General features: G+C 38.3%; 3 protein-coding genes across 5 annotated transcripts; all 3 read right to left on the bottom strand.

The window, feature by feature from the left end:
- LOC103461739 (granzyme B-like) lies at positions 1 to 25,480 on the bottom strand. 3 transcript variants are annotated; one of them, XM_081604553.1, is made up of 5 exons: positions 25,171 to 25,480; positions 1,309 to 1,453; positions 934 to 1,075; positions 426 to 686; positions 1 to 304 (listed from the first exon to the last, which is right to left on the bottom strand). In XM_081604553.1, the coding sequence occupies exons 1-5, from the start codon at positions 25,172 to 25,174 to the stop codon at positions 140 to 142; spliced, it is 717 nt and encodes a 238-aa protein (XP_081460679.1). In that variant the 5' UTR covers positions 25,175 to 25,480; the 3' UTR covers positions 1 to 139. The 3 variants fall into 3 exon arrangements, with proteins under 3 accessions (XP_081460679.1, XP_081460676.1, XP_081460677.1); XM_081604550.1 differs by lacking the exon at positions 25,171 to 25,480 and adding an exon at positions 1,551 to 3,328; XM_081604551.1 differs by lacking the exon at positions 25,171 to 25,480 and having other exon boundaries at positions 1,309 to 1,460.
- LOC103461740 (UDP-glucuronosyltransferase-like) lies at positions 5,251 to 10,486 on the bottom strand. The gene is made up of 5 exons (XM_081604548.1): positions 9,504 to 10,486; positions 8,308 to 8,439; positions 6,713 to 6,800; positions 6,400 to 6,619; positions 5,251 to 5,666 (listed from the first exon to the last, which is right to left on the bottom strand). The coding sequence occupies exons 1-5, from the start codon at positions 10,362 to 10,364 to the stop codon at positions 5,384 to 5,386; spliced, it is 1,584 nt and encodes a 527-aa protein (XP_081460674.1). The 5' UTR covers positions 10,365 to 10,486; the 3' UTR covers positions 5,251 to 5,383.
- LOC145550843 (UDP-glucuronosyltransferase-like) lies at positions 15,128 to 20,225 on the bottom strand. The gene is made up of 5 exons (XM_081604547.1): positions 18,455 to 20,225; positions 17,712 to 17,843; positions 17,316 to 17,403; positions 17,005 to 17,224; positions 15,128 to 15,529 (listed from the first exon to the last, which is right to left on the bottom strand). The coding sequence occupies exons 1-5, from the start codon at positions 19,313 to 19,315 to the stop codon at positions 15,247 to 15,249; spliced, it is 1,584 nt and encodes a 527-aa protein (XP_081460673.1). The 5' UTR covers positions 19,316 to 20,225; the 3' UTR covers positions 15,128 to 15,246.
- Positions 25,481 to 25,571: the final 91 nt, after the last annotated feature.

The following is a 25,571-nucleotide window of genomic DNA, read 5'->3' as shown; positions in this document are numbered from 1 at the left end:
TGAAAAGAGGTATAACTAACAAGTATGTTTTTTATTGTAAATTCTGAAAATACAGGCAATTGAAACCTATACTTGTTATCCTTTCTACAATTAATTAACAATGCACCTGTTGGGTTATAAGAACAAAGTACAGACGTGTTCAGCATAATGATTTAGACTGCATCATTTTCTTGATCCACAGTAGAAAGTAATTAATGTTGGTGAAGACATGAGGATACTGTGTATTGTCACATTGACCGTCAGCGGAGAAAGCAGTTATGCCTTGCAGCTTGTTTTTGCAAATTAGAGGTCCACCAGAATCACCCTAGGAAAAGGAGAAGGGAGGAAGAAAGTAGTTTTATAAAAACTCTAAGATGTTCATAAAATGAATCTAGCATAAGATTTCACTTGTGTGAGTTTCTGTATTTGTGGCATTATTTCATTACCTGGCATATTCCTCCATCCTTCTTGTTAAATGTGGTGCAAATCATTTGCTCTGATATGAAATATTCTCCCCAACTATTCTTACACTCAGTGATGGGCCAAGTCTTTTCTGTCCCTTCTTTCAGGACCTTTGACTCAGGCTCACTGGATCCAGTTTTTCCCCAGCCAGCAACAAGACAACTGAGTTTAGCAGAGATGCTTTTGGCTTTCTTGGGCAGGTCCAGTGGCTTCACATACTTATTCTTTGTGGCATTATTTTGTAACTGTAAAAGAAAATGGTGAATATTGTTAACTCAGGTTTTAATATGATGCAAAAAATAATAATAAAACAAAAACAGTCAAGGGACAGTCCAATAGGATGTTTAAAATAACCACAGACAACCAAAGCGTTGAACAAGAATTTGTTTTTCTTTGTACAGGAAATAAGCTTTAAGGTGTATAAGCACTATTTGATGTGGGGGGAGTATGGAAAATAAATGTGCAAAATTGAATATTCAACAGTTTGCTCACCCTAAGCAGCATGATGTCAAAATCAAATTTTCCAGTGAAGCGTGAATGTGGACAGAGCTTTGCTACTTTGATCCTTTGCTGACTTTTCTCCTTCTTGCTGAGATCATGTGCTCCAAGAACCACCGTCATGTCACCTTGAAATCTGAAAACATAATTACACTTATCTGTTTCATTGAAGACCACTTTGAAATGAGCTAACCTTTTTCCCAGAAAGAAATACTGAAGAAAAAACAAATGTTTTTTTAATGTTTTGTTTGGGATTACATATTGAAAATCATTAATTGCTAATCTACATAAAAAAAAAATCCCAACCATAAAATTATGTGTTTTATGTGTTGCATAAAAATAACTTTGTATTACAGGGGACATACTCACTGGCAGTGTGCTGCAGTTAGAACAAAGTCCTTCCGAATAAGAATCCCACCACATGAATGTTTTCCTTGGTACTGCAGGGACGCCATGTAGGGTCTGGAGTGGGGCTTGGAAACTTTGCCGCCAACTATGCTGCTCCCAGAAGCGCCTGACATATGGAGAAATTCTTAAATCAGGAAAAAAGATTTCCTTACAATAAATAAAGAAAACACAGGAAAAATATAATAAGAAAAAACTGCGTTTACCAAGGAGGGGGGCCAGCAGAAGGATGCAAATAATTCTGCCTGTGTGTATCATGATAGTAAAGAGGGGAAAAAAATAAAGCATGTGGCTTCAAGACCTCCAGCACCACCTTTTATAGTCAACCTCTGAACCAGTTCAGACGGAAACTTTGTGGGTAGAAGTCTGATATGTTCACTAACACCTTTGGTGCTGCATGCAAGAAATAACTGAAATCAGTTGGAAACTCATAATACTCCACATTTTTTCTGTCTGAACTTCTAACTGAATCAGTGATCATTTAAATAGAACACATTCCCACTCCCAGCTTGACTGACACAAATCACACAGCCAAACAATCCAGACCATCGTCTGAACCAGTTCTTCTCTCATCTGGCCATAGATACGAAACTCTAGTCTAGAATAAAGGACATTTTAAGTGTTTTTAAAAGTTTTGTCCTCTCACCAAAAGAGACGACATACATTCTGCTAGATGTAAGAGTTATTTATATCTGCAGGTTTGATTATGTAAATGCATGTAGAAAAAATTTATTTCAACGACAAAAAAAATATCTGCAGTTTGACTTGCATTTTTATAGATCTCAGCACAATTAAATCCACTGCAGCTAAATGCTCCGATGTCTGTTTCTTCCACTTCAGTATTACACAATACGTTGTGTTGGTCTATAACAAAACTTCCTAGCAGCTTGCAACTGTAACATGACAAAATATGAAGAAGTGAAAGTGTAAAAACACTCATCCTGAAAGAAAACAGATTTTGACTTCTTTCCAAAACACGGAGTAGTAAACATTTTGTCCACTTGGTGGGGCTTGTGAGCAGAGTTGAAATTGCTCAGCCTCAGTATTCATTTCACAAACATTTGCAAAGGTTAGTAGAAACAAGGAAGTCAAAGAGTTTGAGGTGTCAAACAACCCTCCCTTAGGCAGACGTACGTTTTACACTTTCACTTGGTGTTACTTTTACAAGGCGTTTTATACTGATGTCAATGATCTAAGAAGTAGATCACAGTAAAACTACAAAGCAAGGGAGCAGTCAGTCCTGTTTTCTGCTCACTGCAAAGAAGAAATAGTTAAGTTTCCTACTAAATAACTCAGACTGTTCCTATTGATGCCAAAATCCAAACCTTTGTGCAGTTTCATGTGACAAAGCAATAGGCAGTTGCTTTCATGCAAGCAATTTGTTTTCTTTGGCCACCTGTGTGATTTGCACAATGGAGTGTGTTTGTGTACACATACAGACATGTTCCTGAGATTGAGGAAGATGTGTATAGTGCTACAATAACTAGGGGTGCGTTTACACTGCAGCCTGAAGTGACCCAATTCCGATTTTTTTTTTTTTTTTTACGTAATGCGACCTGTATCCGATCTTTTCATGGCAGTGTGAACAGCACAGGTCGGATTCTTTTTCGAATGTGACCCATATCCGACACGTATCCGATTCAAATGCGCCCTAACGTCCACGTCTCATTCATCCGAACTGAACGTCACTGATTCTCAACAAATCTCACTATTCTGTGTCCTGATATGCGCAAGTGGGAAGAAAAACAACAACCATGGCGGACTATAATGAGGATAAAATTGTTAATATGCTGCTCTGGCCGGACAACAACTTCAAATATTTAAGCTAAGCTCCACCGTTAGCCTCCATGTTTACTTCCGCAAACACTGAGCACTTCTTTTTATGGCGGTTGGCAGAACTCTTAGAACGCTGACGCTATTGCGCCCTCTAGTGCGCATGCGGGACACTTTCAGATGGTTTGCCCGTTTACACTGCAGAACGCATACAGGTCGCATTTACTGGCAGTGTGAACGGCCCCTGGCAAAAAAAAAAAATCGGAATTGCCAAAAAATCTGAATTGAGTCACTTCAGGCTGCAGTGTGAACGCACCCTAGGTTTCTACCTACGTGACCACAATAACAAGATGGCAGAGAGGTCAACTTGAATAACAGCCTGCCATCATGCAAGCCACACATCGTAAAAACTACCATGCTGGTGAGAAATCCTGCTTATTCAAACCTCTGCTTTGAGTTGTGTTCCTGTGTTACAGTTGTTATTTTTAACTGTGTTCCAAAACAACTGAAACTGGCATTTTGTAATATTTTTGTCAGGAAAAAACTCACTCTGAACAAAAAGATTAGTTTCCAACAGCATTACAAGGAAATACAAAATACATAAATATACATTTGTTTCTTTTGATTTTTTTTTTATTATTATGTTCAATAAGTCAAGACAAAACAGAGACAAGTTAAATGTCACCTAGACTTTTTTGGAAAACAGGGCCCTTCAGTTACAACAGAGCATGTTGCAGCTTGTGAGCTAAATCTTCTAAAGGCCATAACTTATCTCTAAAATTTTATGGCTTTAGTTCAACAGATTTTAGAATATGTAAATGTAATACTGGTGGCTGAGATATGACAATTCCTTCCCGAGTTCCTCGGCTCTGCCATAGTGAAAACAGTCTGTGGTTATTATTCTCCAATGAGATGAGTTAAAGATATTTGGTGGACATTTTTGAAAATGCTTTCCAAACACTTCCCATAGTATTATACACACTGATGCATTTCACAAGTATTTTTGGTCACTTTTTAAAACTGATTATTCTTCAAATTACAAGAGTCAGTAATATGATGTAGCTACAACTGAGCAAGTTGGCTGGAAGATATATGCTTCAAGCAAACAGCTGAGATAATTATGAGTTAATTAAAATAACAAAATGATGCAAGCAGGAGCATCTACTACCAACAGTGACTGTTTAAACAGTTGCTCCTCTGTCAATGCCCAACGTTCATTAATCACTGCCAAATGCAAACAAAGCTTATTGATTACTAGTGTTCAGGATATTATCAGGGATATTGAAGCCAAGGCCAAGCCAAGGCTTCAATATCATTTCAAGCTACATCTGTTATTATGGATTAAACAAAATGGTCAAATATAGAAAAAAAAAACACATTTGGTAACCCTAAAAATGTGCTAAAACTCCAAGATACATGTATTATTGTAATTTCAAACTCTTACTCTGAAAATAAATAAAAATGTAAATTCAGCCTTTAATAAAAGGTACAGTTATTCAATGGGCAAAATCATGAAACGTTTTGTTTTTTACTAAATCACTCCGGGCCACTTCAAACTTACTGGTACCCTTAACCCATAACTGAGGTTATGTTATTAAACACTGTTCCCATTTAAACTGATCAGAGTAGCAAATAACTTTTAATTTGCTTCCCAAGTTTCATGCGCCTCTGATCCATAAAAAATTGTTTCCTCAAGAAGCCAACTTGTATTTGCTACTTCTTAAAATGGGAAAAAACAAGAACATAGGCCAATAAAGGGAGTCAGAGTTGTGCTGGTTTTCATAAATCAAGAAATGGCAACTCACCCATAATCTGTCTGTATTTAGTCAGTGAGACAATAAAAACGTTTTGAAAAATGGATCTTGAAAAATGTGGCTGGACAATATTCTAGGCAATTTGCTTCAAGCTTCTTTACAAATTTGCTACAGAGGAAGCAATAAATGTAAAGGCTTTGTATGATCTGTATATACATAAAAGATAACAGCTGTTACAAAACAAAAGTGCTTTATAATCCATTCCACCAGCATTCCTATGAAAAACTACTAAACATCTTAAACTCTCAGGGCCAGTTAAAAAAATTTATCCTACAAGATCTGTATATTCTTTCACAAAGAATAAATGAAGTTCAAGCAATAAGTTTTATCAATTTTATTACAATTTTATTCAGTTTAATTACAAAAAAAAAGGCGTTTTCTGGGAAATCTCATATATACATTTTTTACAGTACACAGTGACAGTGATCAAACTATTTACTTCATGGCAGACACTACTCAGATTTTTTCTTTGCACCTCTCTTCCCGCAACACTTGCGAGTGCAAAACAAACAGGATTTCAGAGTCACCCACAAAACGGCGACAAAAACAAAAAGCAAAAAGCCGATAACATCCAGGCTGTGGTACTGAAACCAGTTCAAGTCATGTGCAGCCACCCTTAGATGTGATGCTCCCTTGTGTCTCATTACAAACTCAGACCAGAAAACAGCCAGGTCCAAAGGCTCAACAGGGCGGTCCAGATGGATCTGAGACAGCTCCACCATGCGCTCTTTGTATCTACAGAAAAGACATAATAGTTACAACTGGGTCGTATAACAGTAAGTTTCAGATTAACCTGTGTGTATTACAGACTCTTTATTAGTGCCACATGCTGGCTAACTGTAAAAATATGTAGTATGTAGCAGTGTTGTGGTCAAGACCACCTAACCCGAGACCAAGACAAGACCAAGTGTATCGAGACTGAGACAAGACCAAGACTTTTAGGGTTCGAGACCAAGTCAAGACCAAGACCAGCGGCCTGCGCCAACTGACGGGACAAAATGAGAAATATGATCAAAATTGCTTCTCAAATTGATCTGAAATATACATATTCCCATAAAAACACCTAGATATTAAATACTTAATAAATCTAACCAATATTAAAAGCAGACCAAACTTTGTTCTGCTTTGCTTCTATCTCTGTGCTACAATCCGCAGTGGTCTTGTGCCACCCCTAAAAACATAACGCCCTGGGCGCCCCTATTGCTCATGTCAGAAACCACCACTGTCTGCAATTGAGGCAATGCCATGATGGGAAATAACGCCCAACTATGAACACTGACCAAGGAGCAACAAGCAAGAAGTAACCAACCACAAGGAGCTCACTGTGACTGTTCTCTCCCTCTCTCCCGCTATATCTGCCATGGTGTCAGCCAGGCAGTCTGACACCATGGCAGACATCTCTGCATAAAATGTTGTCCATAAACCATTACTCATTAGTTTTTAGTAAGTTATAGTTGAAGTTTCTTACCCTTTGTCATAGATAACTTTTTTCAGTCCATCTACCAATGTTTCTGTTGTCATATCAAATATATTGATCTTCACAGCAACACCACGAGACACCATTCGGTGCACGTTGTCTCCCTGATCCGCGAAGAGTGGAAACATCAACATGGGAACGCCATTACAGACACATTCATAGACACCATGACTTCCACCATGAGTCATGAAGACTTTAGCTTTGGGGTGACCTGTAGAGAAAAAAACACACATTTAGTTCAACTTGTCACCAAAGACAATACCATGAGATGTTTTTTCATGAATCCATGTGTCATTAAACCCACCTAGAAGATCGTTCTGAGGTAACCATTTCATAAGTTTAACGTTCTTGGGTACATCTTTGGGTATTTCACCTGTGTACCTCCAAATCACCTGCAATGAGAATCAGACCAGATCATCAGCACATTCAAACAGCTTTGGTACTGAATGATCAGTTTGGCACGTGGGCAGCAAAGTAGAGAACAAAGTCCATCAGTTCAACTGGATTCAACCTGCAGGATATGTGCTGTGGGTTAAAAAAGAAGGGCAATGTGCTTGTTTTTCTCTTGTAATCATAAAACTTATCAGTGTTGAGGAAAATTGAATATTCTTAGTGTTCAATACAGTTAATCATACCACATGTGAAAAAGGTAGATTGAGCATGATATTTTAGGTAGGTTTGTGTTCAAGATGTAATCTCAATAGCTAGCGGTAGATATTTTTTGAACTTACATAAACACTACAGACAAGAGTTAGGCTTGCAAGGGAGACTGTTTGTTATCAGAGGGAAACGAGGCCATAAATTTAAATCTCCTACATGGGCGTCCCCCAGGCAAGCGGTAACACAAGAGACATGATTCAGGGCTGGAAAGCTGGTTAAAGATAATAACACATAATACTAATAATTATGATCTAATTTGTAGGACATTTTGCTTAGCTATTGACAGCATGTGTTGATAGGTAAGAGTTTAATTTGTGGTTTTATATTAACAACTACTTGTAGTGTCTAACCTAGGTTAAACAGTAATATCCAGTAGTTAAATTTATCAAAACATTCATTAGAAAATGTTTAGAATCAATGTGTTTCTATAGAAAATGTTCAGGTGTACTCTATAAGTGTTTAAATTCTTCAAATCGGTGCTTTGATCTGATGGAGAAGTCTGAATCACTTGGTCCCGGCTCTGAATCGTACTGCAAAGACCTGTGTTTGGATGGCTGCTTGGAGAGGCAATAAATAAGATAGCTTTTTGGGTGAACTCTGGTTTAAAACAAGAATATTTTGTTCAATTGGAAAACTTGAGAAACTCCAGGCTTCGAAACATACATGATAAACTTTTGTTGAAAAATAACCTTTGGTCGGACTTGTCTACAGAGAGAGAACTCCAAAGTCTGAAAGGAAACAGAGCTGATTGAGGTGATAAAATTACTTCGAACTTTTCAATTTAGTAATTTGAAACTGGTTACAGCTATACAAGGAAAGGACACGTCTCAATTGCATAATTGCATAAATTAAAAACAAGGAAAACACCCTTTTTGGATAAAACTGCAACCTAGAGGAACGAATCAAATTGGTTTTGCAAAATGCACGAGCACTCTCCAAGGACGCGTCTTTGTTTTTCTTCTATTTTGGCATTTTTTCCTTATTCCATTTGTCTCAGGTAAACGAATGTATGCTTTTTGGTTTGTGCAGTTTCTGATGTGATGTGTTTTCGATGTGATTTTCATGCTGTGCTTTGTTTTGATTAAACTCTGACATCGAACACTGATTGCTGTTCTCTGTGTGGTTTCACTTTCGGCCGCGTGGGATCCTGGCGGATCCCGGGATGTGAGAGAACAACGAGACAGAGGTCTTTTAAAAAATATATCTAAATTCTCAAAAATAGGAACCAGTATTATTTACCCTCTGAGGAATTTGTCGAAAGGCATCAAAGAACTGCTTGGCTTTAGCTTCAGGCACGTCGGACACAAATGTGCCCAGCGTAAAGACAATGAAGCCATCGTCTCCTGAAGCATCTACAAATTCCATCAGGTCCTGCAAAAGAGTTGGAAAAGACAAAAAAATAACTGCAAGAAAACTAAAGCAAAAGCAAAATTCTGTGTAAATACATTACTAAAAACTGCATTTGTCTTAATATCTTAATAGAATTTACCTCTTTAACATTGCTAGCAACTGCCAGCCATAAAGCCATTTAAATCTGCAAGCATAGCCGTCTCTGTGCCTATACAAACAATTCTATTGTTTTTGCAAATTACTTGATCCCTGTTGACGCAGCAGGGCCCCACATCTCCTTTCCTAGAACTTTTTGGACATAACCCTGAAATCTGGATTACAATGCTCTCAAAGTGTAGTGCATGAAAAGGTAAATTAATTCTACTACAAACAATTCTTGAAACAATGAACCATACCTGCTGACTTACACCATGTTTCATGTTTTCTGTGACAGTTAATTTTTTATAGTTTTTTATGTCTCCATAGCTCGGGTGTTCGGCAAGCCGCGGCTCTTTAGTGCTGCCCTAGTGGCTCCTTGGAGCTTTTTCAAAAATGTTTGAAAATGTAATAAAAGGGGGGGGGATATCTTTTTCTTATATATATGGTTTCTGTAGGAGGACAAACATGACACAATCATTCTTAACGTTTTCCATTATTGCACTTATTTAATTTTATCAATGCAACGAAACATAAAACATTAATATTGTAACGGGAGGTAAACTTAAAGCACCATTGTGGCACCAGAGTTGTCACTTGGTACGTCATCCCTTCTAGGACTAACAGCAGGGAAAATAAACATTTAATCACTTAGTCCTTTTGATTAGACGATAAAATAGCTTATATAAACACTTAAAGCCTGTTTTGTTTTGCCTTCATTATAAGCCTTTTAAAAGGCTTTTAATTTTTTGAGGCTCCAGACAGATTTGTTTTTTTGGTCCAATATGGCTCTTTCAACATTTTGGGTTGCCAAACCCTGCTATAGCTCGTATAAATAGTTAATAAGGAAAAACACTGAAATTAAAATTTTGGTCTTCAAAGTTTCACAGCTTTGACTTCCTTGGGACATATTGTTCATTTTTTCTCTACACATAAATCGTCATACTCACAGCTGGAAGAGGAGCCGTCTTTGCACAGTTGATCCCTCCTATTAGAACCATGTTTGGCATGAGAGGTTTGGGCCAGTCAAAAACAAAGTCATATCTGAGGAGCCAGATAGCTCCTTCACTTATTAGTTCTTTGTACGACATGCCGTCTTGGATGTGCTTGCTAACCAGCTCATCAAAGCGCTGGTACATGGATGTGCATAGGTACGACTCCAAAAAAGACATCATCATGTTTTTAACCCTTTCTGGGAAGCTCATATGGTCTGTGTTACCAGAGTAAGACTTAGGAACGTAGGAAACAGGAGAGGGACACTTGTTAGCTTTGATATCCAGGTCACAGGGAATCCCATGCATAATATACACAGCAGGAATGGAAAAATTATGAGCCATGATAGAACCACAGGGAAGGAAGGGATCTGTAAGCATCATATCAAATCTCTCTACCCTGAGTTTATTCATCCAAGGCTCATTGTGCAGTAAAGCATCACAGACCACCGACTGTAGAGACATATACTTCACCAAACGGCCCACATTCACAAATAAGTCTCCTAATCCTGAATGCTGGTCAAACAGTCCTTCCCTGAACTTGCTGAAGTGCTCATCCAGTTCAGCTTGAGTAAATGGCACTTTGTAGACCTCCGTCTTGTAGCTGTCAGAACCTTGGATCAACATGCTGCTTTCAGGCACCAGCACCGTGACATCGTGGCCTCTGCGGCCGAGCTCCTTCACCAGAATCTTCATGCTGAGCCAGTGGCTGCCGTCCACAGACATAACCAGCACCTTCTCCCCCTGAACGGGCCCCAGACGAAGGCAGCATAGCCAAGCCAGCAGCCCCGTTAGAGGAAACCACACCCTGCTTCTCATTGTCTCTTTGCTGTGCTGCAAGCTGAGCTTTGTGTGGGAGCAGGTCCTGCCTGTTGTTGAGGGGTGGCTTTCAGAGCCGGAGTGAGTGTGTGTGTCGAAATTCTGTAGGAAGTGCGGGCTGCATTTTAAGTCAGGCTGTTTTATAACAACAGGAAGACATGTAGATTACCAGAGCTTTGCGTGGAAAGCGTCAGCACTCAGTGTGTCATCAGTTAATCATTGATATAACTTTGCTGTTCACTTTGAAAGTGTTCTTACATCCTGTTAACTAAGCACATTTTTAAAGTTTTTTTTCTTGCATGACTTTCTGCTGCATTTGTGGTGAAAGTCATGAAATTAATATGTAACTTACAAGTCATTGCATGACTGCATGTACTGACTGTAGATTTGAGCAAAGTCCTCTCTTCATTTTACATGTTCCCTCCCTCTGGAAAACAGACACATTCATACCTCATAAGCATGATTGCGCAGAGACCTTTGGAGGGGCAGGGGCTCAAAAGTTAAAAAGGGGAGTGTAGAACAATCTTAAAACAATGTACAACACTAACACATCAAAAATCTAATATTTAATCAGATCATACTGCATCATTGTAATTATGTAGTCTCTGTTTTTCCTGACATGTATAATGTTGATCTTTCTGCTGCTGACAGTGCTGCTGATCTGAGACTGTAGTTTTTAAACCGACCATGAGAGAAGGTCACTGGGTTATGAACAGGGGTGAAAGTAAGGGGGTACTGCAGGGTACTACATACCCCTAAAAGATTTAGAGGGGGTACGCAGTACCTGCAAGAGAGGAGAGCGCCTGTCTGCTGTAAAAAATCAGTGGGTTCACTGTGCAGCCGCGACTGCGCCCACTAATTAGCCGTGACTGATTAGTTTTTCAAGAACAATCTAAACAACACGTCGATCGCGGAAGGTATATCTTTGTCATTATGTGACAAACTAAACGCAGCCAGGAGGCTGAGACCAGCACGTCCTCCTCTGGCTCGCTTAAAACGTTAATAACTTTATTAAAGAACAGAAAAAATAAATAAATAAACAAAACATGTTCAAATTAATGATTCAACCACAATAATAATCTCAGTAATTATTGTTTCAACAAGGTGTTGCGCAATTCTGTGCGTTTCGGTTCCATTACCAAAATAACTAGCAGAGCAGGAGTTTAAAATTAACTAATCAACCACCGCTGTGTTCAGGGAGCGTTTATTAATGATCGCAAAATAAATATCAAGCCTGAAAACCTGATATCGTAACAGACTGAATGTTATGTTTTTAACGTAATCCCTGGTCGGCTTGTGGAGCGCAAGAGGTTGCCATGGCAACGGGTGTGCTTAAATGACAGAGAGACGGAGAGCAAAAAGGTGCGAGTGGTTTAGAGTTGATCACCTGTTCGGGTTGTTTTACCTTTGTCTTGGTGCATCACAGCCGCTGTAGTTTCTGAACGTTCAATAAACGACAAACTTGGACTAATTACCTCGTTCTGTGTGACTATACCTCGATCACAACAAACATCAAACACGGCTTCACGGTTTCATTAAGTATTTAACAAACAAATGGCTTCTACCGCAATAATTATGTGAAATTAAATTAATTGTCTAATATAAAAATAGTTTGGTGATGTCGGGCTCAGGATCTGAGAGGCTTTTCCTCTATCAAACAATTTTTTTTTGCCTCTTATTTAGTGGAAATATTGATGCTGATGAGATTTTCTCCAAAATAAAAACCTTTTTCAACCTTTATAGCTCCACTGTTGAAAATGAGGAGCTAACATTCACAAATGACAGTGAATGTCCAGATGTTGGACTGGATGTTCTTCTGGAACCCGTTGGAGGAAAAATATCCCATCTTCAGAAAATGAGCTTTAACCTAACAGAGCTCTGTGGTTCCTCCTATCAGTATGAGAGTCAGGGTGAGGAGGCGCCATGTTAGGAAGAGAAGTGGAAGCTGCAGGATCTTCAGAACAAACAGGTCATGATGCTAGGCTACTGATTATCTCTCTGTCTGGACACAGGATCAATATAACCAGTTTAAAAGCTAAAATGAATGGTTATATGCCAGACATAGAAAACTGGAACTGGGATGCACTCCATGCCATGATGTTCAGGATTTAGGTCTTACGGCATCTCATGGTGTCAACATTTCAGCCAGTGGGCTGAAGGAAATACAGCTTTATTCTGTAGCAATTCAAGGGTTACCCAGCTTTTGTTTATATATATATATATATATATATATATATATATATATATATATATATATATATATATACATATATATATATATATATATGTCATAGTACCGCCAAAAATTTTAAACTACTTTTAACCCTGGTTATGAATTATGTTGTGAAATAAGCAAATTTGCTGCCATTTCACTGAATAAACCCCAATATGTAGCCTCCATAGTAACTTGGCTGCAGACTGCTTTTACAGATCAAAAAAGCTCAGAGGGGGTTAACTTTACGTAATTTTTCAATGTCAGCACTTCTGAGAGATCTAGAATTGTACGACAGGTATCGAGGCAAAGAAAACTCATTAGCTGCTGGTAGGCCGCCCATCCCCAGTCATTCAGGGGCCCCTATAAATAAATGGTGGAAATTTTAACACAGATCTAACACTTTAGTATATTTATTGATAATGACAATACTATTAAATCTTATTTAATGTACACAGCAGAAATAAAATAAAAAAATTAAAATAAATTGTAGATTTCAGATTTAATCAAGTTTACCTTGTAAAAGTGCAATAAATCATCTTGAAATTGTGTTGCCATGGCTACAATATGTTGCTTTGTGTTTGAGCTTGGTTTGTTCACAAATACATTACATCAAATAATGCTCAATAATTACTTACCGATTTTAAGTGCCAGTCCGCCGATGCTTTTGGGACATCTTGATTTACTTAATTGTGGCATCTTTGGCTTTATGCTGCGGGCCAAATTATTGCTACAGTATTTTAGCTGAGGTTTATGCGATATTTTGTAAACTCCAAATGCTATGAGCCAAATCTTTCTTTAGCAGTTGAGGTCCTGCAGTAACTTCTATTCACAGCCGCTCACCTGAAACCCAGAACCCGTCAGCATCTTTAAAAGTTGCCTCTTCTGTCATATTTCAGTCCGTTTTCTCATCAGTCTGCGATGCGCGTTCTCAGCATAACACCGAGCATTTAGTTCAGCACAGGGGCAGCCTGATAAAATTCAAGTCAAAGGTTTCCTCTGCACTCGAACCACTTCCGTGCTTATGGGTGAGGACTATTATGAGGACAATTCCGAAAATAAATAGTAACGGTTTTCTAACTTGAACATCAACCAGGCACGGAGCTGCATGGTGGGGGGTAGAATCGGATCCAAGCCTTTATCATGGCTGATGAGAGCTGGAGAAGGCGAGCCCTCTATATAGTATGCTGGCCCCAGTCATTGTTGCTAAAAACTTTACAAGACCGATTGAGTTTAGTGACATAGTCGGTGTAAAATATTGTGGTACATAAATGGCTTTATTTTCACTCTTACATTTAACTTTATGACACAGAAAATTACAAGTGGATCATCCTTATTAACTCCAAGTGCATTCTGGGTAAATCTTGTCACCAGCCTTCCACCAACGATAGACGGCAACCTATCTAGAACATTTTTACAGACTAAGTTAACATAAGTGGAGCTCCCTGGAACGGCAAAGTGAAAAGGATGGAAAACAGAGAGCAAGGAAAAACCAAAAACTGGACACATATTTTGTCCCTCGTCTTGGACTTTTTTGTTGGGAGCAATTCAGAGCCGCCAAAACTGCCAGCCCAGCGAAGGGGCAGGACTAGTTCAGTATAAATTCAATGTACAGTGGATATGTATGAGTAAGCTATCAAACTCAAAGAAAATAATATAAAATTTGAAAAAATGCACATTCACGGGGAACTATCAAAACCATCAGCAATATCGGTCACTCAGGTCAGCAGATTAGCTGCTCTTGGAGGTACCAAGTTCCAGGAGGAAGCTCAGAGGGGACAGGGCTTTCTCTGTCATGGGTCCTAAGTTATGGAACGACTTGCCTTTGCAGGTCAGAGAGGCCCCTTCACTGTCCACTTTTAAAGTTTGTCTTAAAACCCATCAATTTTACTTGGCTTTCAACTCCAGCAGGATCTGGTTTTAAATTGTATGTTTTTGTTTTAAAACTGTAAGAGTTTTTATTTTTTTTTATTGTTTTAATGTACAGCACTTTGTATCAGCTGTGGTTGTTTTAAAGTGCTTTATAAATATAGTTGGTATGTTATGGTAATAAACACCACATATGTCTCTGAATATAAAAATGGTTTCCTCCAGAAGCCAACTTGTATTTGCTACTATTTAAATGGGAAAAACCAAGAAAATGGGTCAAAAAAGGAGTCAGATTTGTGTTGGTTTTCAAAAATCAGGAAATGTTTGTATTTAGTCAGTGCAACAATAAATTTTATTTTGAAAAATGGATCATTGACAAATGTGGCTGGACAGTAATCTAGGTAATTTGTTTCAAGCTTCTTTACAAATTTGCTGCAGAGGAAGCAATACATGTAAAGACTTTGTATGATCTGTATATACATAAAACATGACAGCTGTTACAAAAGTGCTTTATAATCCATTACACCAGCATTCCTATGAAACAGAACATCTTAAACTCTCAGAACCAGTTCAAGAAATTCATCCTAATGCATATATTTGTATATTCTTTCACAAGGGGCAGGGTAAGCTATCAAACTCAAAGAAAATAATAAAGAAAATAATATAAAACTTATTCAAACAATAAGTTTTATCAATTTTATTCAGATTAATTTAAAACAAAAAGTGTATTCTGGCAAATCACATATATACACTTTACAGTACACAGTGGCAGTGTTCAAACTATTTACTTCATGGCAGACACTACTCAGATTTTTTTTTTGCACCTCTCTTCCCGCAACACTTGCGAGTGCAAAACAAACAGGATTTCAGAGTCACCCACAAAACGGCGACAAAAACAAAAAGCAAAAAGCCGATAACATCCAGGCTGTGGTACTGAAACCAGTTCAAGTCATGTGCAGCCACCCTTAGATGTGATGCTCCCTTGTGTCTCATTACAAACTCAGACCAGAAAACAGCCAGGTCCAAAGGCTCAACAGGGCGGTCCAGATGGATCTGAGACAGCTCCACCATGCGCTCTTTGTATCTACAGAAAAGACATAATGGTTTAACTGGGTAATATAACAGTAAGTTTCAGATTAACCTGTGTGTATTACAGAGTCCTTGTTTGTTTGTGAAGCTATGTTGTGGGTTTTATTCAGTGTGAAAACTAATTGCAAAGAAATAAGTGTTAAGGAAAAGTATTTTGCAAATAATGTTCAATTATTTAGGTTAAGGTTTGCAGATTATTTTTGTTTATTCCCAGAGTGAAAGTAAAACCAAGATTTAAGTACTGAAGTCCTTAAGCATTACAATTTACTAAATTGCTAATACTGAGTACAATCAGACAACTGTAATTTACACTATGTCAGCATAATAGTCCATCCATCCATTTTCAGTACACCCTTGTCCCTAGTGGGGTCAGGAGAGGTGCTGGTGCCTATGTCCAGATAGGGGCAGTACAACCTTGAACAAATAACCATGCACGCACACACTCACACCTAGGGAGAACTTAGAGAGACCAATTAACCTAACAGTCATGTGGGAACAAACCGGAGTACCCGGAGAAAACCCACGTATGCACAAAGAGAACATGCATACTCCAGGCAGAAAGACCCCGGGCCGGGAACCAAACCCACGACCTTCTTGCTGCAAGGCAACTGTGCTACCAACTGCGCCTCTGTGCAGCATATAGTAGTCTAATTTCTTATATATTCAAAGGGAGGGGGCAAAGGAAAGGTGGTTTGCCCAGGGTGCCAAACAGGTTAGGACTGCCTCTGCTCCTTAGTGCCATACAGTGTGTTGGAGCCTATTAAGAATTAGATTAATTTATTTTTTGCTAAACTATTAATGTTACAGATCCAAGATTATGCAAATTGTAGATCTATTGTTATATATTTATTTATTAATTGGTTTTGCTTACCCTCCTCGTCAGTCAGCCTCCTATGATTAACACACAGAAGCAGCTGCTGTGACGGATCTGATTGTTTGGTGAAGGAGTGAGGAGTGAAACTGTTTTTCTACCACAAAATTAACGTCTATATTAAAATTTTTTGTATGAAGTCAACTCGGAGAATATTTCTGTTATTTTTGTAAGTAAAGAAAATTCTCTTTTTGAAATCAGAAAACAACTGATTAAATTTTACCTTTAATAACAAAGTTACCTAATTTTTAAAGTGCAATCATTAATACTTTTATAACAAATTCATATCAGTAATGATTTCTTGGTTAATGTCACATTGTCATAACAAAAACATTTAGATTAATGTCAACTCTGTATTAAAAGTGTCATAATTTACCGAATGACGCTTTATGACAACAGTCATAAATATTTATGAAGGTTTATTCATGTTAATGACAGATGTTATGTCATGTTTATGACGGTGTCATGACAGTCTTATTCACCCCCTTTCAAATAAAGTGTTCGCAAATATTCAATTAAATACAAATATCTCTGCATAAAATGTTGTCCATAAACCATTACTCATTAGTTTTTAGTAAGTTATAGTTGAAGTTTCTTACCCTTTGTCATAGATAACTTTTTTCAGTCCCTCTACCAATGTTTCTGTTGTCATATCAAATATATTGATCTTCACAGCAACACCACGAGACACCATTCGGTGCGCGTTGTCTATCTGATCCCCGAAGAGTGGAAACATCAACATGGGAACGCCATTACAGATACCTTCATAGGCACCATGACTTCCGCCATGAGTCATGAAGACTTTAGCTTTGGGGTGAGCTGTAGAGAAAAAGAAACACATTTAGTTCAACTTGTCCCCAAATTCAATACCATGAGATGTTTTTTCTTGAATACATGTCATTAAACACACCTAGAAGATCGTTCTGAGGTAACCATTTCATAAGTTTAACGTTCTTGGGTACATCTTTGGGTATTTCACCTGTGTACCTCCAAATCACCTGCAATAAGAATCAGACCAGATCATCAGTACATTCAAACTGCTTTGGTACTGAATGATCAGTTTGGCACGTGGGCAGCAAAGTAGAGAACAAAGTCCATCAGTTCAACTGGATTCAACCTGCAGGATATGTGCTGTGGGTTACAAAGAAGGGCAATGTGCTTGTTTTTCTCTTGTAATCATAAAACGTATCAGTGACTTTCTCAAGTAGAAAAGAAACTGTCATATAAAACCCATTGATTGGGACTGAACCTTAAAGTGTACATAGATTAAACCAATGAAAATCGATAGGGACACAGTATTACTTACCCTGTGAGGAATTTGTCGGAAGGCATCAAAGAACTGCTTGGATTTAGTTTCAGGCATGTCGGACACCCATGAGCCCAGCGTAAAGACAATGAAGCCATCGTCTCCTGAAGCATCCACAAATTCCTTCAGGTCCTGCAAAAAAGTTGGAAAGGCAAAAAATAACTGCAAGAAAACTAAAGCAAAATCCAATGTAAATACATTACTACATGTTTAAAAACTGTCTTATAAAACCTTAATAGAATTTACATCATTAACACCGTGTGCAACTAGCCATTTTTTATCTTTATGGCTAGTAAAAGTCATAAAGCTTTTATGGCCCCACATGTCCTTTCCAAGAACTTTTTTGAACATAGTCCAGAAATCTGGATTACATTGCTCTCAAAGTGTAGTGCATGAGAAGGTAAACTCATTCTACCACAAACAATTCTTGAAACAATGAACCATATCTGTTGACTTACATTATGCGTTTCATGATTTCTGTGACACTTCCGTTTTTGATAATTTCCCACGAAATAGTGTATTATACAAAACCTTATGCAGATTCAAACATTACTTTATGACTGTCTCCATAGCTCATAAAAATAGTTAAGAAGGAAAAACACTGAAATTAAAATTTTGGTCTTCAAAGTTTCACAGCTTTGACTTCCTTAAACTCAGAGATTGTGTTGAACAAATCTGCCTTAAGTGAATCCAGATGGGACACATTCTTTATTTTTTCTCTACACATAAATCGTCATACTCACAGCTGGAAGAGGAGCCGTCTTTGCACAGTTGATCCCACCTATTAGAACCATGTTTGGCATGAGAGGTTTGGGCCAGTCAAAAACAAAGTCATATCTGAGGAGCCAGATAGCTCCTTCACTTATTAGTTCTTTGTATGACATGCCATCTTGGATGCGCTTGCTAACCAGCTCATCAAAGTGTTGGTACATGACCGTGCATAGGTATGACTCCAAAAAAGACATCATCATGTTTTTAACCCTCTCTGGGAAGCTCATACGGTCTGTGTTACCAGAGAAAAACTTAGGAACGTAGGACACAGGAGAGGGACACTTGTTAGCTTTGATATCCAGGTCACAGGGAAGCAAACGCATAATATACACAGCAGGAATGGAAAACATATGAGCTAGGATAGAACCACAGGGAAGGAAGGGATCTGTAAGCACCATATCAAATCCCTCTCTCCCAAGTTTAGTTACCAAAGGCTCATTGTCCAGTAAAGCCTCGCAGCTCACCACCTGTGGAGTTGTAAATATCAACAAACGGTTCACATTCGCAAATAAATCTGCTAATCCTGGCTGCTGGTCAAACAGTCCTTCCTTGAACTTGCTGAAGTGCTCATCCAGTTCAGCTTGAGTAAATGGCACTTTGTAGACCTCCGTCTTGTAGCTGTCAGAACCTTGGATCAACATGCTGCTTTCAGGCACCAGCACCGTGACATCGTGACCTCTGCGACCGAGCTCCTTCACCAGAATCTTCATGCTGAGCCACTGGCTGCCATCCGCAGGGAAAACCAGCACCTTCTCCCCCTGAACGGGCCCCAGACGAAGGCAGCATAGCCAAGCCAGCAGCCCCGTTAGAGGAAACCACACTCTGCTTCTCATTGCCTCTTCGCTGTGCTGCAAGCTGAGCTTTGTGTGGGAGCTGGTCCTGCCTATTGTTGAGGAGTGGCTTTCAGAGTTAGAGTGAGTGTGTGTGTCGAAATTTTGTAGGAAATGTGGGCTACATTTAAGTCAGGGCAAAGCTTTGCAGTTAGAGTGTCAGCATTCAGTGTGTCATCAGTAAATCATTGATATAACTTAACTGTTCACTTTGAAAGTGTTCTTACATCCTGTTAACTAAGCACATTAAGATGATTTTTAAAGGTTTTTCTTGCATGACTTTTTGCAGCATTTTTCGTAAAAAGTCATGAAATTATTGTGCATTATAACTTACAACTCATTGCATGACTGCATGTACTGACTAGATTTCAGTAAAGTCCTCTTTTCATTTTACATATTCCCTCCCTCTGGAAAACAGACTCAGTAGTATCTCGTAAGCAGGACCGCGCAGAGTGTGTAGAACAATCTTAAAACAATGTAGAACACTAACACATTAAAAATCGAATATACGGTAACTTTCTATTCACAGCCGCTCACCTGAAACCCAGATCCCGTCAGCATCTTTAAAAGTTGCCTCTTCGGTCATATTTCAGTCCGTTTTCTCATCAATCTGCGAGAGTTTAGAGAGATGCGCATTCTTGGCATAACACCGAGCATTTAGTTTAGTACTGGGGCTGCCTGATAAAATTAAAGTGAAAGGTTTCCTCTGCAGTCAAACCACTTCTGTGCTTTTGGGTGAGGACTATTGCGAGGACAATTCCAAAAATAAATATTGTAGTAACGGTTTTCTAACTTCAACCCTACGCAGCAAATCCAGGAGGCCCAGATTGACATCGTCAGATTTGATTTCAACTCTTTTAAAATGTCTATATGGGTCCACACCAGAAAGTTTAATTTAACTCTTTTTGGAGAGTTAGTACCTTAACTCTTATAAAGTGTCAAATATCAAATCTGCTGGAGTTAATAATTTAACACTTACTAACACTAATCTAGTGTTAGATCTTAATATTAACTCTCACAGAATACTTCTTTAACTTCTTAAGAGTTATTTGTAATTAATATTAAATAGGTACTTTATGGTTTTGAATTTTTAAAAATTCTTTGGAAAATAAATATTTAATAAAGAGGCAATGATTTTCTCAAATGCATTTATTTCAAAACGTGCACCATAATTACAAAACATATTACAACGTGGAACAATGTGCATGTTTCACATGTCACTTTCATTCACATATTGCTTATTAAAAGGTCTGACATATCAGCTGTGCAATACAAAATGCAGTATGCTTAATACATTTTTCTTCAATACCATATGCATGAAATTGTTCAAAGTACAAGGCGGCAAAAGTAACGCCTGTATCAATGCAATGCAGTTCATGTAATATGATAGAGTACATTTTCTTTTAACAGGTAGATTGCCAGATATGTACATTACATAACAGACCAACCTGATATTCAGATCCATCATTTCTTATTCAGTTTATGTTTCTGTTGATAAGAGTCAGTTCCTCTCTGCACTCCACCAGAGAGATGTCCACTCACTAACAGATTGTCTTCAGGCTGTTGGGCTGTTGGTGAAGTTTGGCCGGGGACACCAACATGCTCCTCTACTGCTTCGGATAGTCTTCAGTCTCTGAGTAGGACAGCCAGTGTCGGTCTCTGGATCATAACAAACAAAAAACACAATGAGGAATGGAATGAAGGAATACATTTTTACTACAATTCTAACAACAAGCCTCAATTACAGAAATGTAGGGTTTCAGAGATATTAACACTTACATAATAATTTTTGGTGCTTGAATCTTTGAAGAATCCATGAAGGATTCGGGAGGGGGAGGACGACTGGCGATTCATCCTCAACCAGACTGGTTCTAATATATACAAAAGGGCAATAAAAGGATTAAAACATGCTGCAAAACGTATAAGACACAACAGCGGGATTAATGCTCTCAACGTGAAAAAGCCTTTTACATTTTTTCAAAGGAAAAAAATCGATCAGAAAGGTTAATAAATCTGACCAATATGCATGTAAACGTTCAATATCATGAAAAAACATACTCCAGATTATTACGGATCTGTTCAAATTAGCCAATAATTTGACTGAATGTTCACCGGCTCGATTTTTTCCAACACTTTATACTCCGCTAACATTCGGCATGCTAAGCTAAATATGCCAACACCAAGCCGTGTGGCGAACGTCACGTCTATCATACAGGTTGAGCTCAACTCAAAATAATAGATATAAAGCATCTCAGAAAAAAATGACTTACCAAGCGCAGTAAATAACTCAAGACAGATGGAAAGTAAATAGTCCTGAAATGACTTGGCTTCTGTCGCTTCGGTGGGAATCTGTGATTCTGGGGCGGAGTCAGTGAATTAACTCTTTCAGTGTTAGAGCCGCTGGTGGAGTTCAGAGTTAAGTAAAGAGTTATTGATTCTATTTTAACACCTCTAGATTTGATACGGAAACACTTTGTTTTAACACTGGATTTTAATTACTAATAATATACACCCCCGAGTTACATAAACAGAAAGTGACTCTATAAGTGTAAAATTAACTCTGCTTTTGCACAAAGTCTACTAGCACCAAAACATTTAACACTTTTGAATTTGCTGTGTATGTTTTTATTCACTTCTTTGTGAATAAAAACGTTGGAGAAAAATATATATTCTTGCCCATAATCTGATAGTTAGAAGGCGCGGAGTACCACAGTAGGTTAACACGAACTGGTGGACTGACAACCAGCTCCTCTTAACCCTTCTGTTTACAAATGGGGTCCAACCGACCCCTCACACGTAAAACACGTGTCATTTGCCACCAGGGGTGGAACTACTGGGGTGGCAGTTGCCACTCCAAATGAGAGCCTCGCCACCCCTGTTGCAATCCCAGCTGGCGACTATGAATTCAATAAATAGTTATGGAAAATCGGACATTAAGAGCATTAATCTCTTTTTTCTGATAACATTGAATGCAACACAATGTAACCTAAGTAGCGGGAAGTGCGAGAGAAGGACAGAGCGCGAGGTAGCAGCGATGATGGATATATTACTGGATTGGACATTACTTGACTTATTGCTGACAATTGAGTCAGGAATATCGGTGGTCAGGAAAATACCACACTTACGCAAAGAATCTGAAAAAATGATGCAATGTTTAGCGGTTAATTCAACCCTATGACAGCCATAGATAACAAGGTTGAATGGTTTCACATTTAACAGGTGAGGAGAAAGTTTTAATTTAGAGAAAATATTGAGAAAGTGAGCAGCGAGTTAGTTATGCTAGCGGCTAGCTTAACTGTTGCTGGCCTGCTATTGACTTTGATAGCCTTGTGCTGTGCAGTTCGATGTGTTTTGGTTCCGTTAGCACTAAACTAAGACAACCCGCCCACCAAGTCATCAGTAGAGCAGGTGTTTAAATCAGCTAATCAACCACCCGTGGTGCTCAGGCGAAAACTTAATAATCACAATACAGACACGAAAACAGACTGAATGTTCTGTTTTGGTGTTTTTGCGTACTTTGTGTGTGGGAAATGTTTGTTTTTTGGTGTTGATTCCCCTGATCGGTAATCTCTGCTCCATCTGCTCGTTGAGCTGTTGTCTGCAGGTTGCCATGGCAATGGGTTTGCGTGTAGGGTAAAGCCGACACAGAGAGCGAGAAAAGGCAAAATATAAGTGGTTTTGTCTAGTTTGGTTCTTCACCTGTTTATCAGCTTTATTGCGGCGCACTGCAGCCGCTGCAATTCCTAAAAGTTAAACAAGCGACAAAAATTGAACTAATCCCCTCTGTTCGTAAAACGTGGCAATATTTATAACAGTCATCAAATTACAGCTCCTACAGCATATTTAAAATAAGACGATTGACCAACATAAGGGAAATTCGTCCCTTCTTGCATCTTGACAGAACTAACAGAAACCAAACTGTTTATAGATTTGTATCACTGAGAATTTAGCAAAAACCAGTTTTCTCATCTTTATTTTAAGTCGAATTTAATAGATATATCTGATAATAAATGATGGCGCTACTAATATTTTGGTGACAGATTTCTGCTCGTCCTGCATTGGGGTAAAATGGTTGTCTGGACATAACTCAATGCATCACATAGCGACTAATAGGCGCTGTCCAATACAGAAATGTATATCAATTACTGTACTGATATGTATTACTATATTACGTAAAATTATTTTTATGTATGAAAGATGTAAAAATAATGAACTATACTATATTAAGAAATTGTATTTAAGCCTTGGTGCTACAAGAAGCTCATTTTGAAACAATGCAAGTTAAAAACAATATTTTGCAACAAGTAAATTAAGTCTAATGTTAGGTCTATGTAAGCTAAAAGTGAGAATGAGACACACACACATGTATAGGCATATGCTGCCACCCCTGAAAAAATCCCTGCCCCCCTCTTGCCACCCCGTAGATATTTTTCTAGATCCGCCCGTTTGCCACAGTCCTTGCACGCACAAGGGTTAAAGCCTGGATGATGACAGGTGACGATCTACAGGAGTGTGCGATAATCGCCCCTCCAGTGACAGCAGCTCCATGGCTCCATCTTGTGGTGGAACTGAGGAAGTGAAGGAAGACGACAAAAACAACCATACAGCACCCAAAGCCCCGGTTCCCATTGTTTCATATTTACAGTTCTGAAGACTGTCCTTATGTGTTTATTGCTTTTTTTTTTTTTTTTAAATGTTATACTATGTATTGCATGCTCTACCTTCTTGCTTGTTTTGTTTGACTGCTTTAACTACTTGACAGTTAAGGATCTGATGTAATAAATAAAATGTTTTAAATACATGTCTTTCTGTGTATTTGTATGGTCAGTTATTTTTTATTTATTTATTTTTTGTTCCTTTTCGGAAGTCACTTGTTTTTTTCATTAATACTTAATACGTATTTTATCAAAGCTAAAAGCCAAATATTTATTCAAGAGTAAATCAGTGTAAATTCAATGTACAGTGGATATGTATGGGCAAGTTATCAAAATAAAGGACAGTAATATCAAATTTGAATAATAAAATGCACATTCACGGGTGACAATCAAAACAACTATCAGCAATAAACACCACGTATGTCTCTGACCATAAAAATGGTTTCCTCCAGAAGAAAACTTGTTTGTTACTCTTTAAAATGGGGGAAAACCAAAACAAAATAAATGGCCAATAAAGGGAGTCAGAGTTGTGCTGGCTTCTCACCTAAGTCTGTCTGTGTTTAGTCAGTGCAACAATAAAATGTTATGAAAAATGGATCTTGACAAATGTGGCTGGACAATATTCTCGCTAATTTGTTTCAAGCTTCTTCACAAATTTGCTAAAGGGTAAGCAATAAATGTAAAGCCTTTGTATGATCTGTACAAGTATGTTACACAGCAGAAAATGATGGACCAGGTCACTTCTGGTGTAGCATATATATTTAGTTCAAACTGTAAACAGAAAGCACGGCGGTTATTGTAGCTGCTCCTAATATCTGCTAAAAGCTGTTTTCTCAGCAATGCGGACTTCTGCCTACCAGAGCGTCAACCGCTAAACACAATAATCGAAGAGCGGCACAACAATAAACACGCATACTCACTACTGACGTCACTGTACATCTACTCCAACATAACTTTCATTAACTGAACTCAAACAATACATACATTTAGAAAATATTTTGGCACCCTATTATCGCCGACCAACCAAGGCCACACGAGCGCGAGCCATTAGCATCATTACTTTAGCATGGTGCTAACTTCGGCTTCACATTCAGCTCGGCAGTCAGTTCTGTTGAAGCACCTTATTTTCCTGCCAGACGGTACTTATCAGAGGCTACTAGCGTTATAATCTACAGTATATATATTATTTATGACTCAGCTTACCCATGAACAGAAAGCACAGCGGTTATTGTAGCTGCTCCTGCTATAAGCTGTTTTCTCAGCAATGGCGGACTTCTTCAGCCTGCCAGAGCGTCAACCGCTGTTGCATATGGCGCTGATGGCAAAATTCCTACACTGTTAGATATAATAAATTCTAACGTTAGTTTCTGGCAGCAAGTAATATTTATCATAAAAATAAAATGATCGCTACTATTTTCATGCATTGTTCTCTTTCATAGTGCCACACATACACAAAAGTTGACAGCTATTACAAAACAAGTTCGTTATAATCCAGTCCAACAACATTCCTATGAAACAGAACTAAACATCTTAAACTCTCAGGGAAGGTTCAAGAAATTTATCCTACAAGATCTGTATGTTCTTTCACAAATAATAAATGAAGT

The sequence above is a fragment of the Poecilia reticulata genome, chromosome 2, assembly GCF_904066995.2.
Source record: "Poecilia reticulata chromosome 2, P_reticulata-male-v2, whole genome shotgun sequence".
Lineage (NCBI taxonomy): Eukaryota > Metazoa > Chordata > Actinopteri > Cyprinodontiformes > Poeciliidae > Poecilia > Poecilia reticulata.
Note: the sequence above shows the minus strand (reverse complement) of the source record. Positions and strands in the feature narration are given on the sequence as shown.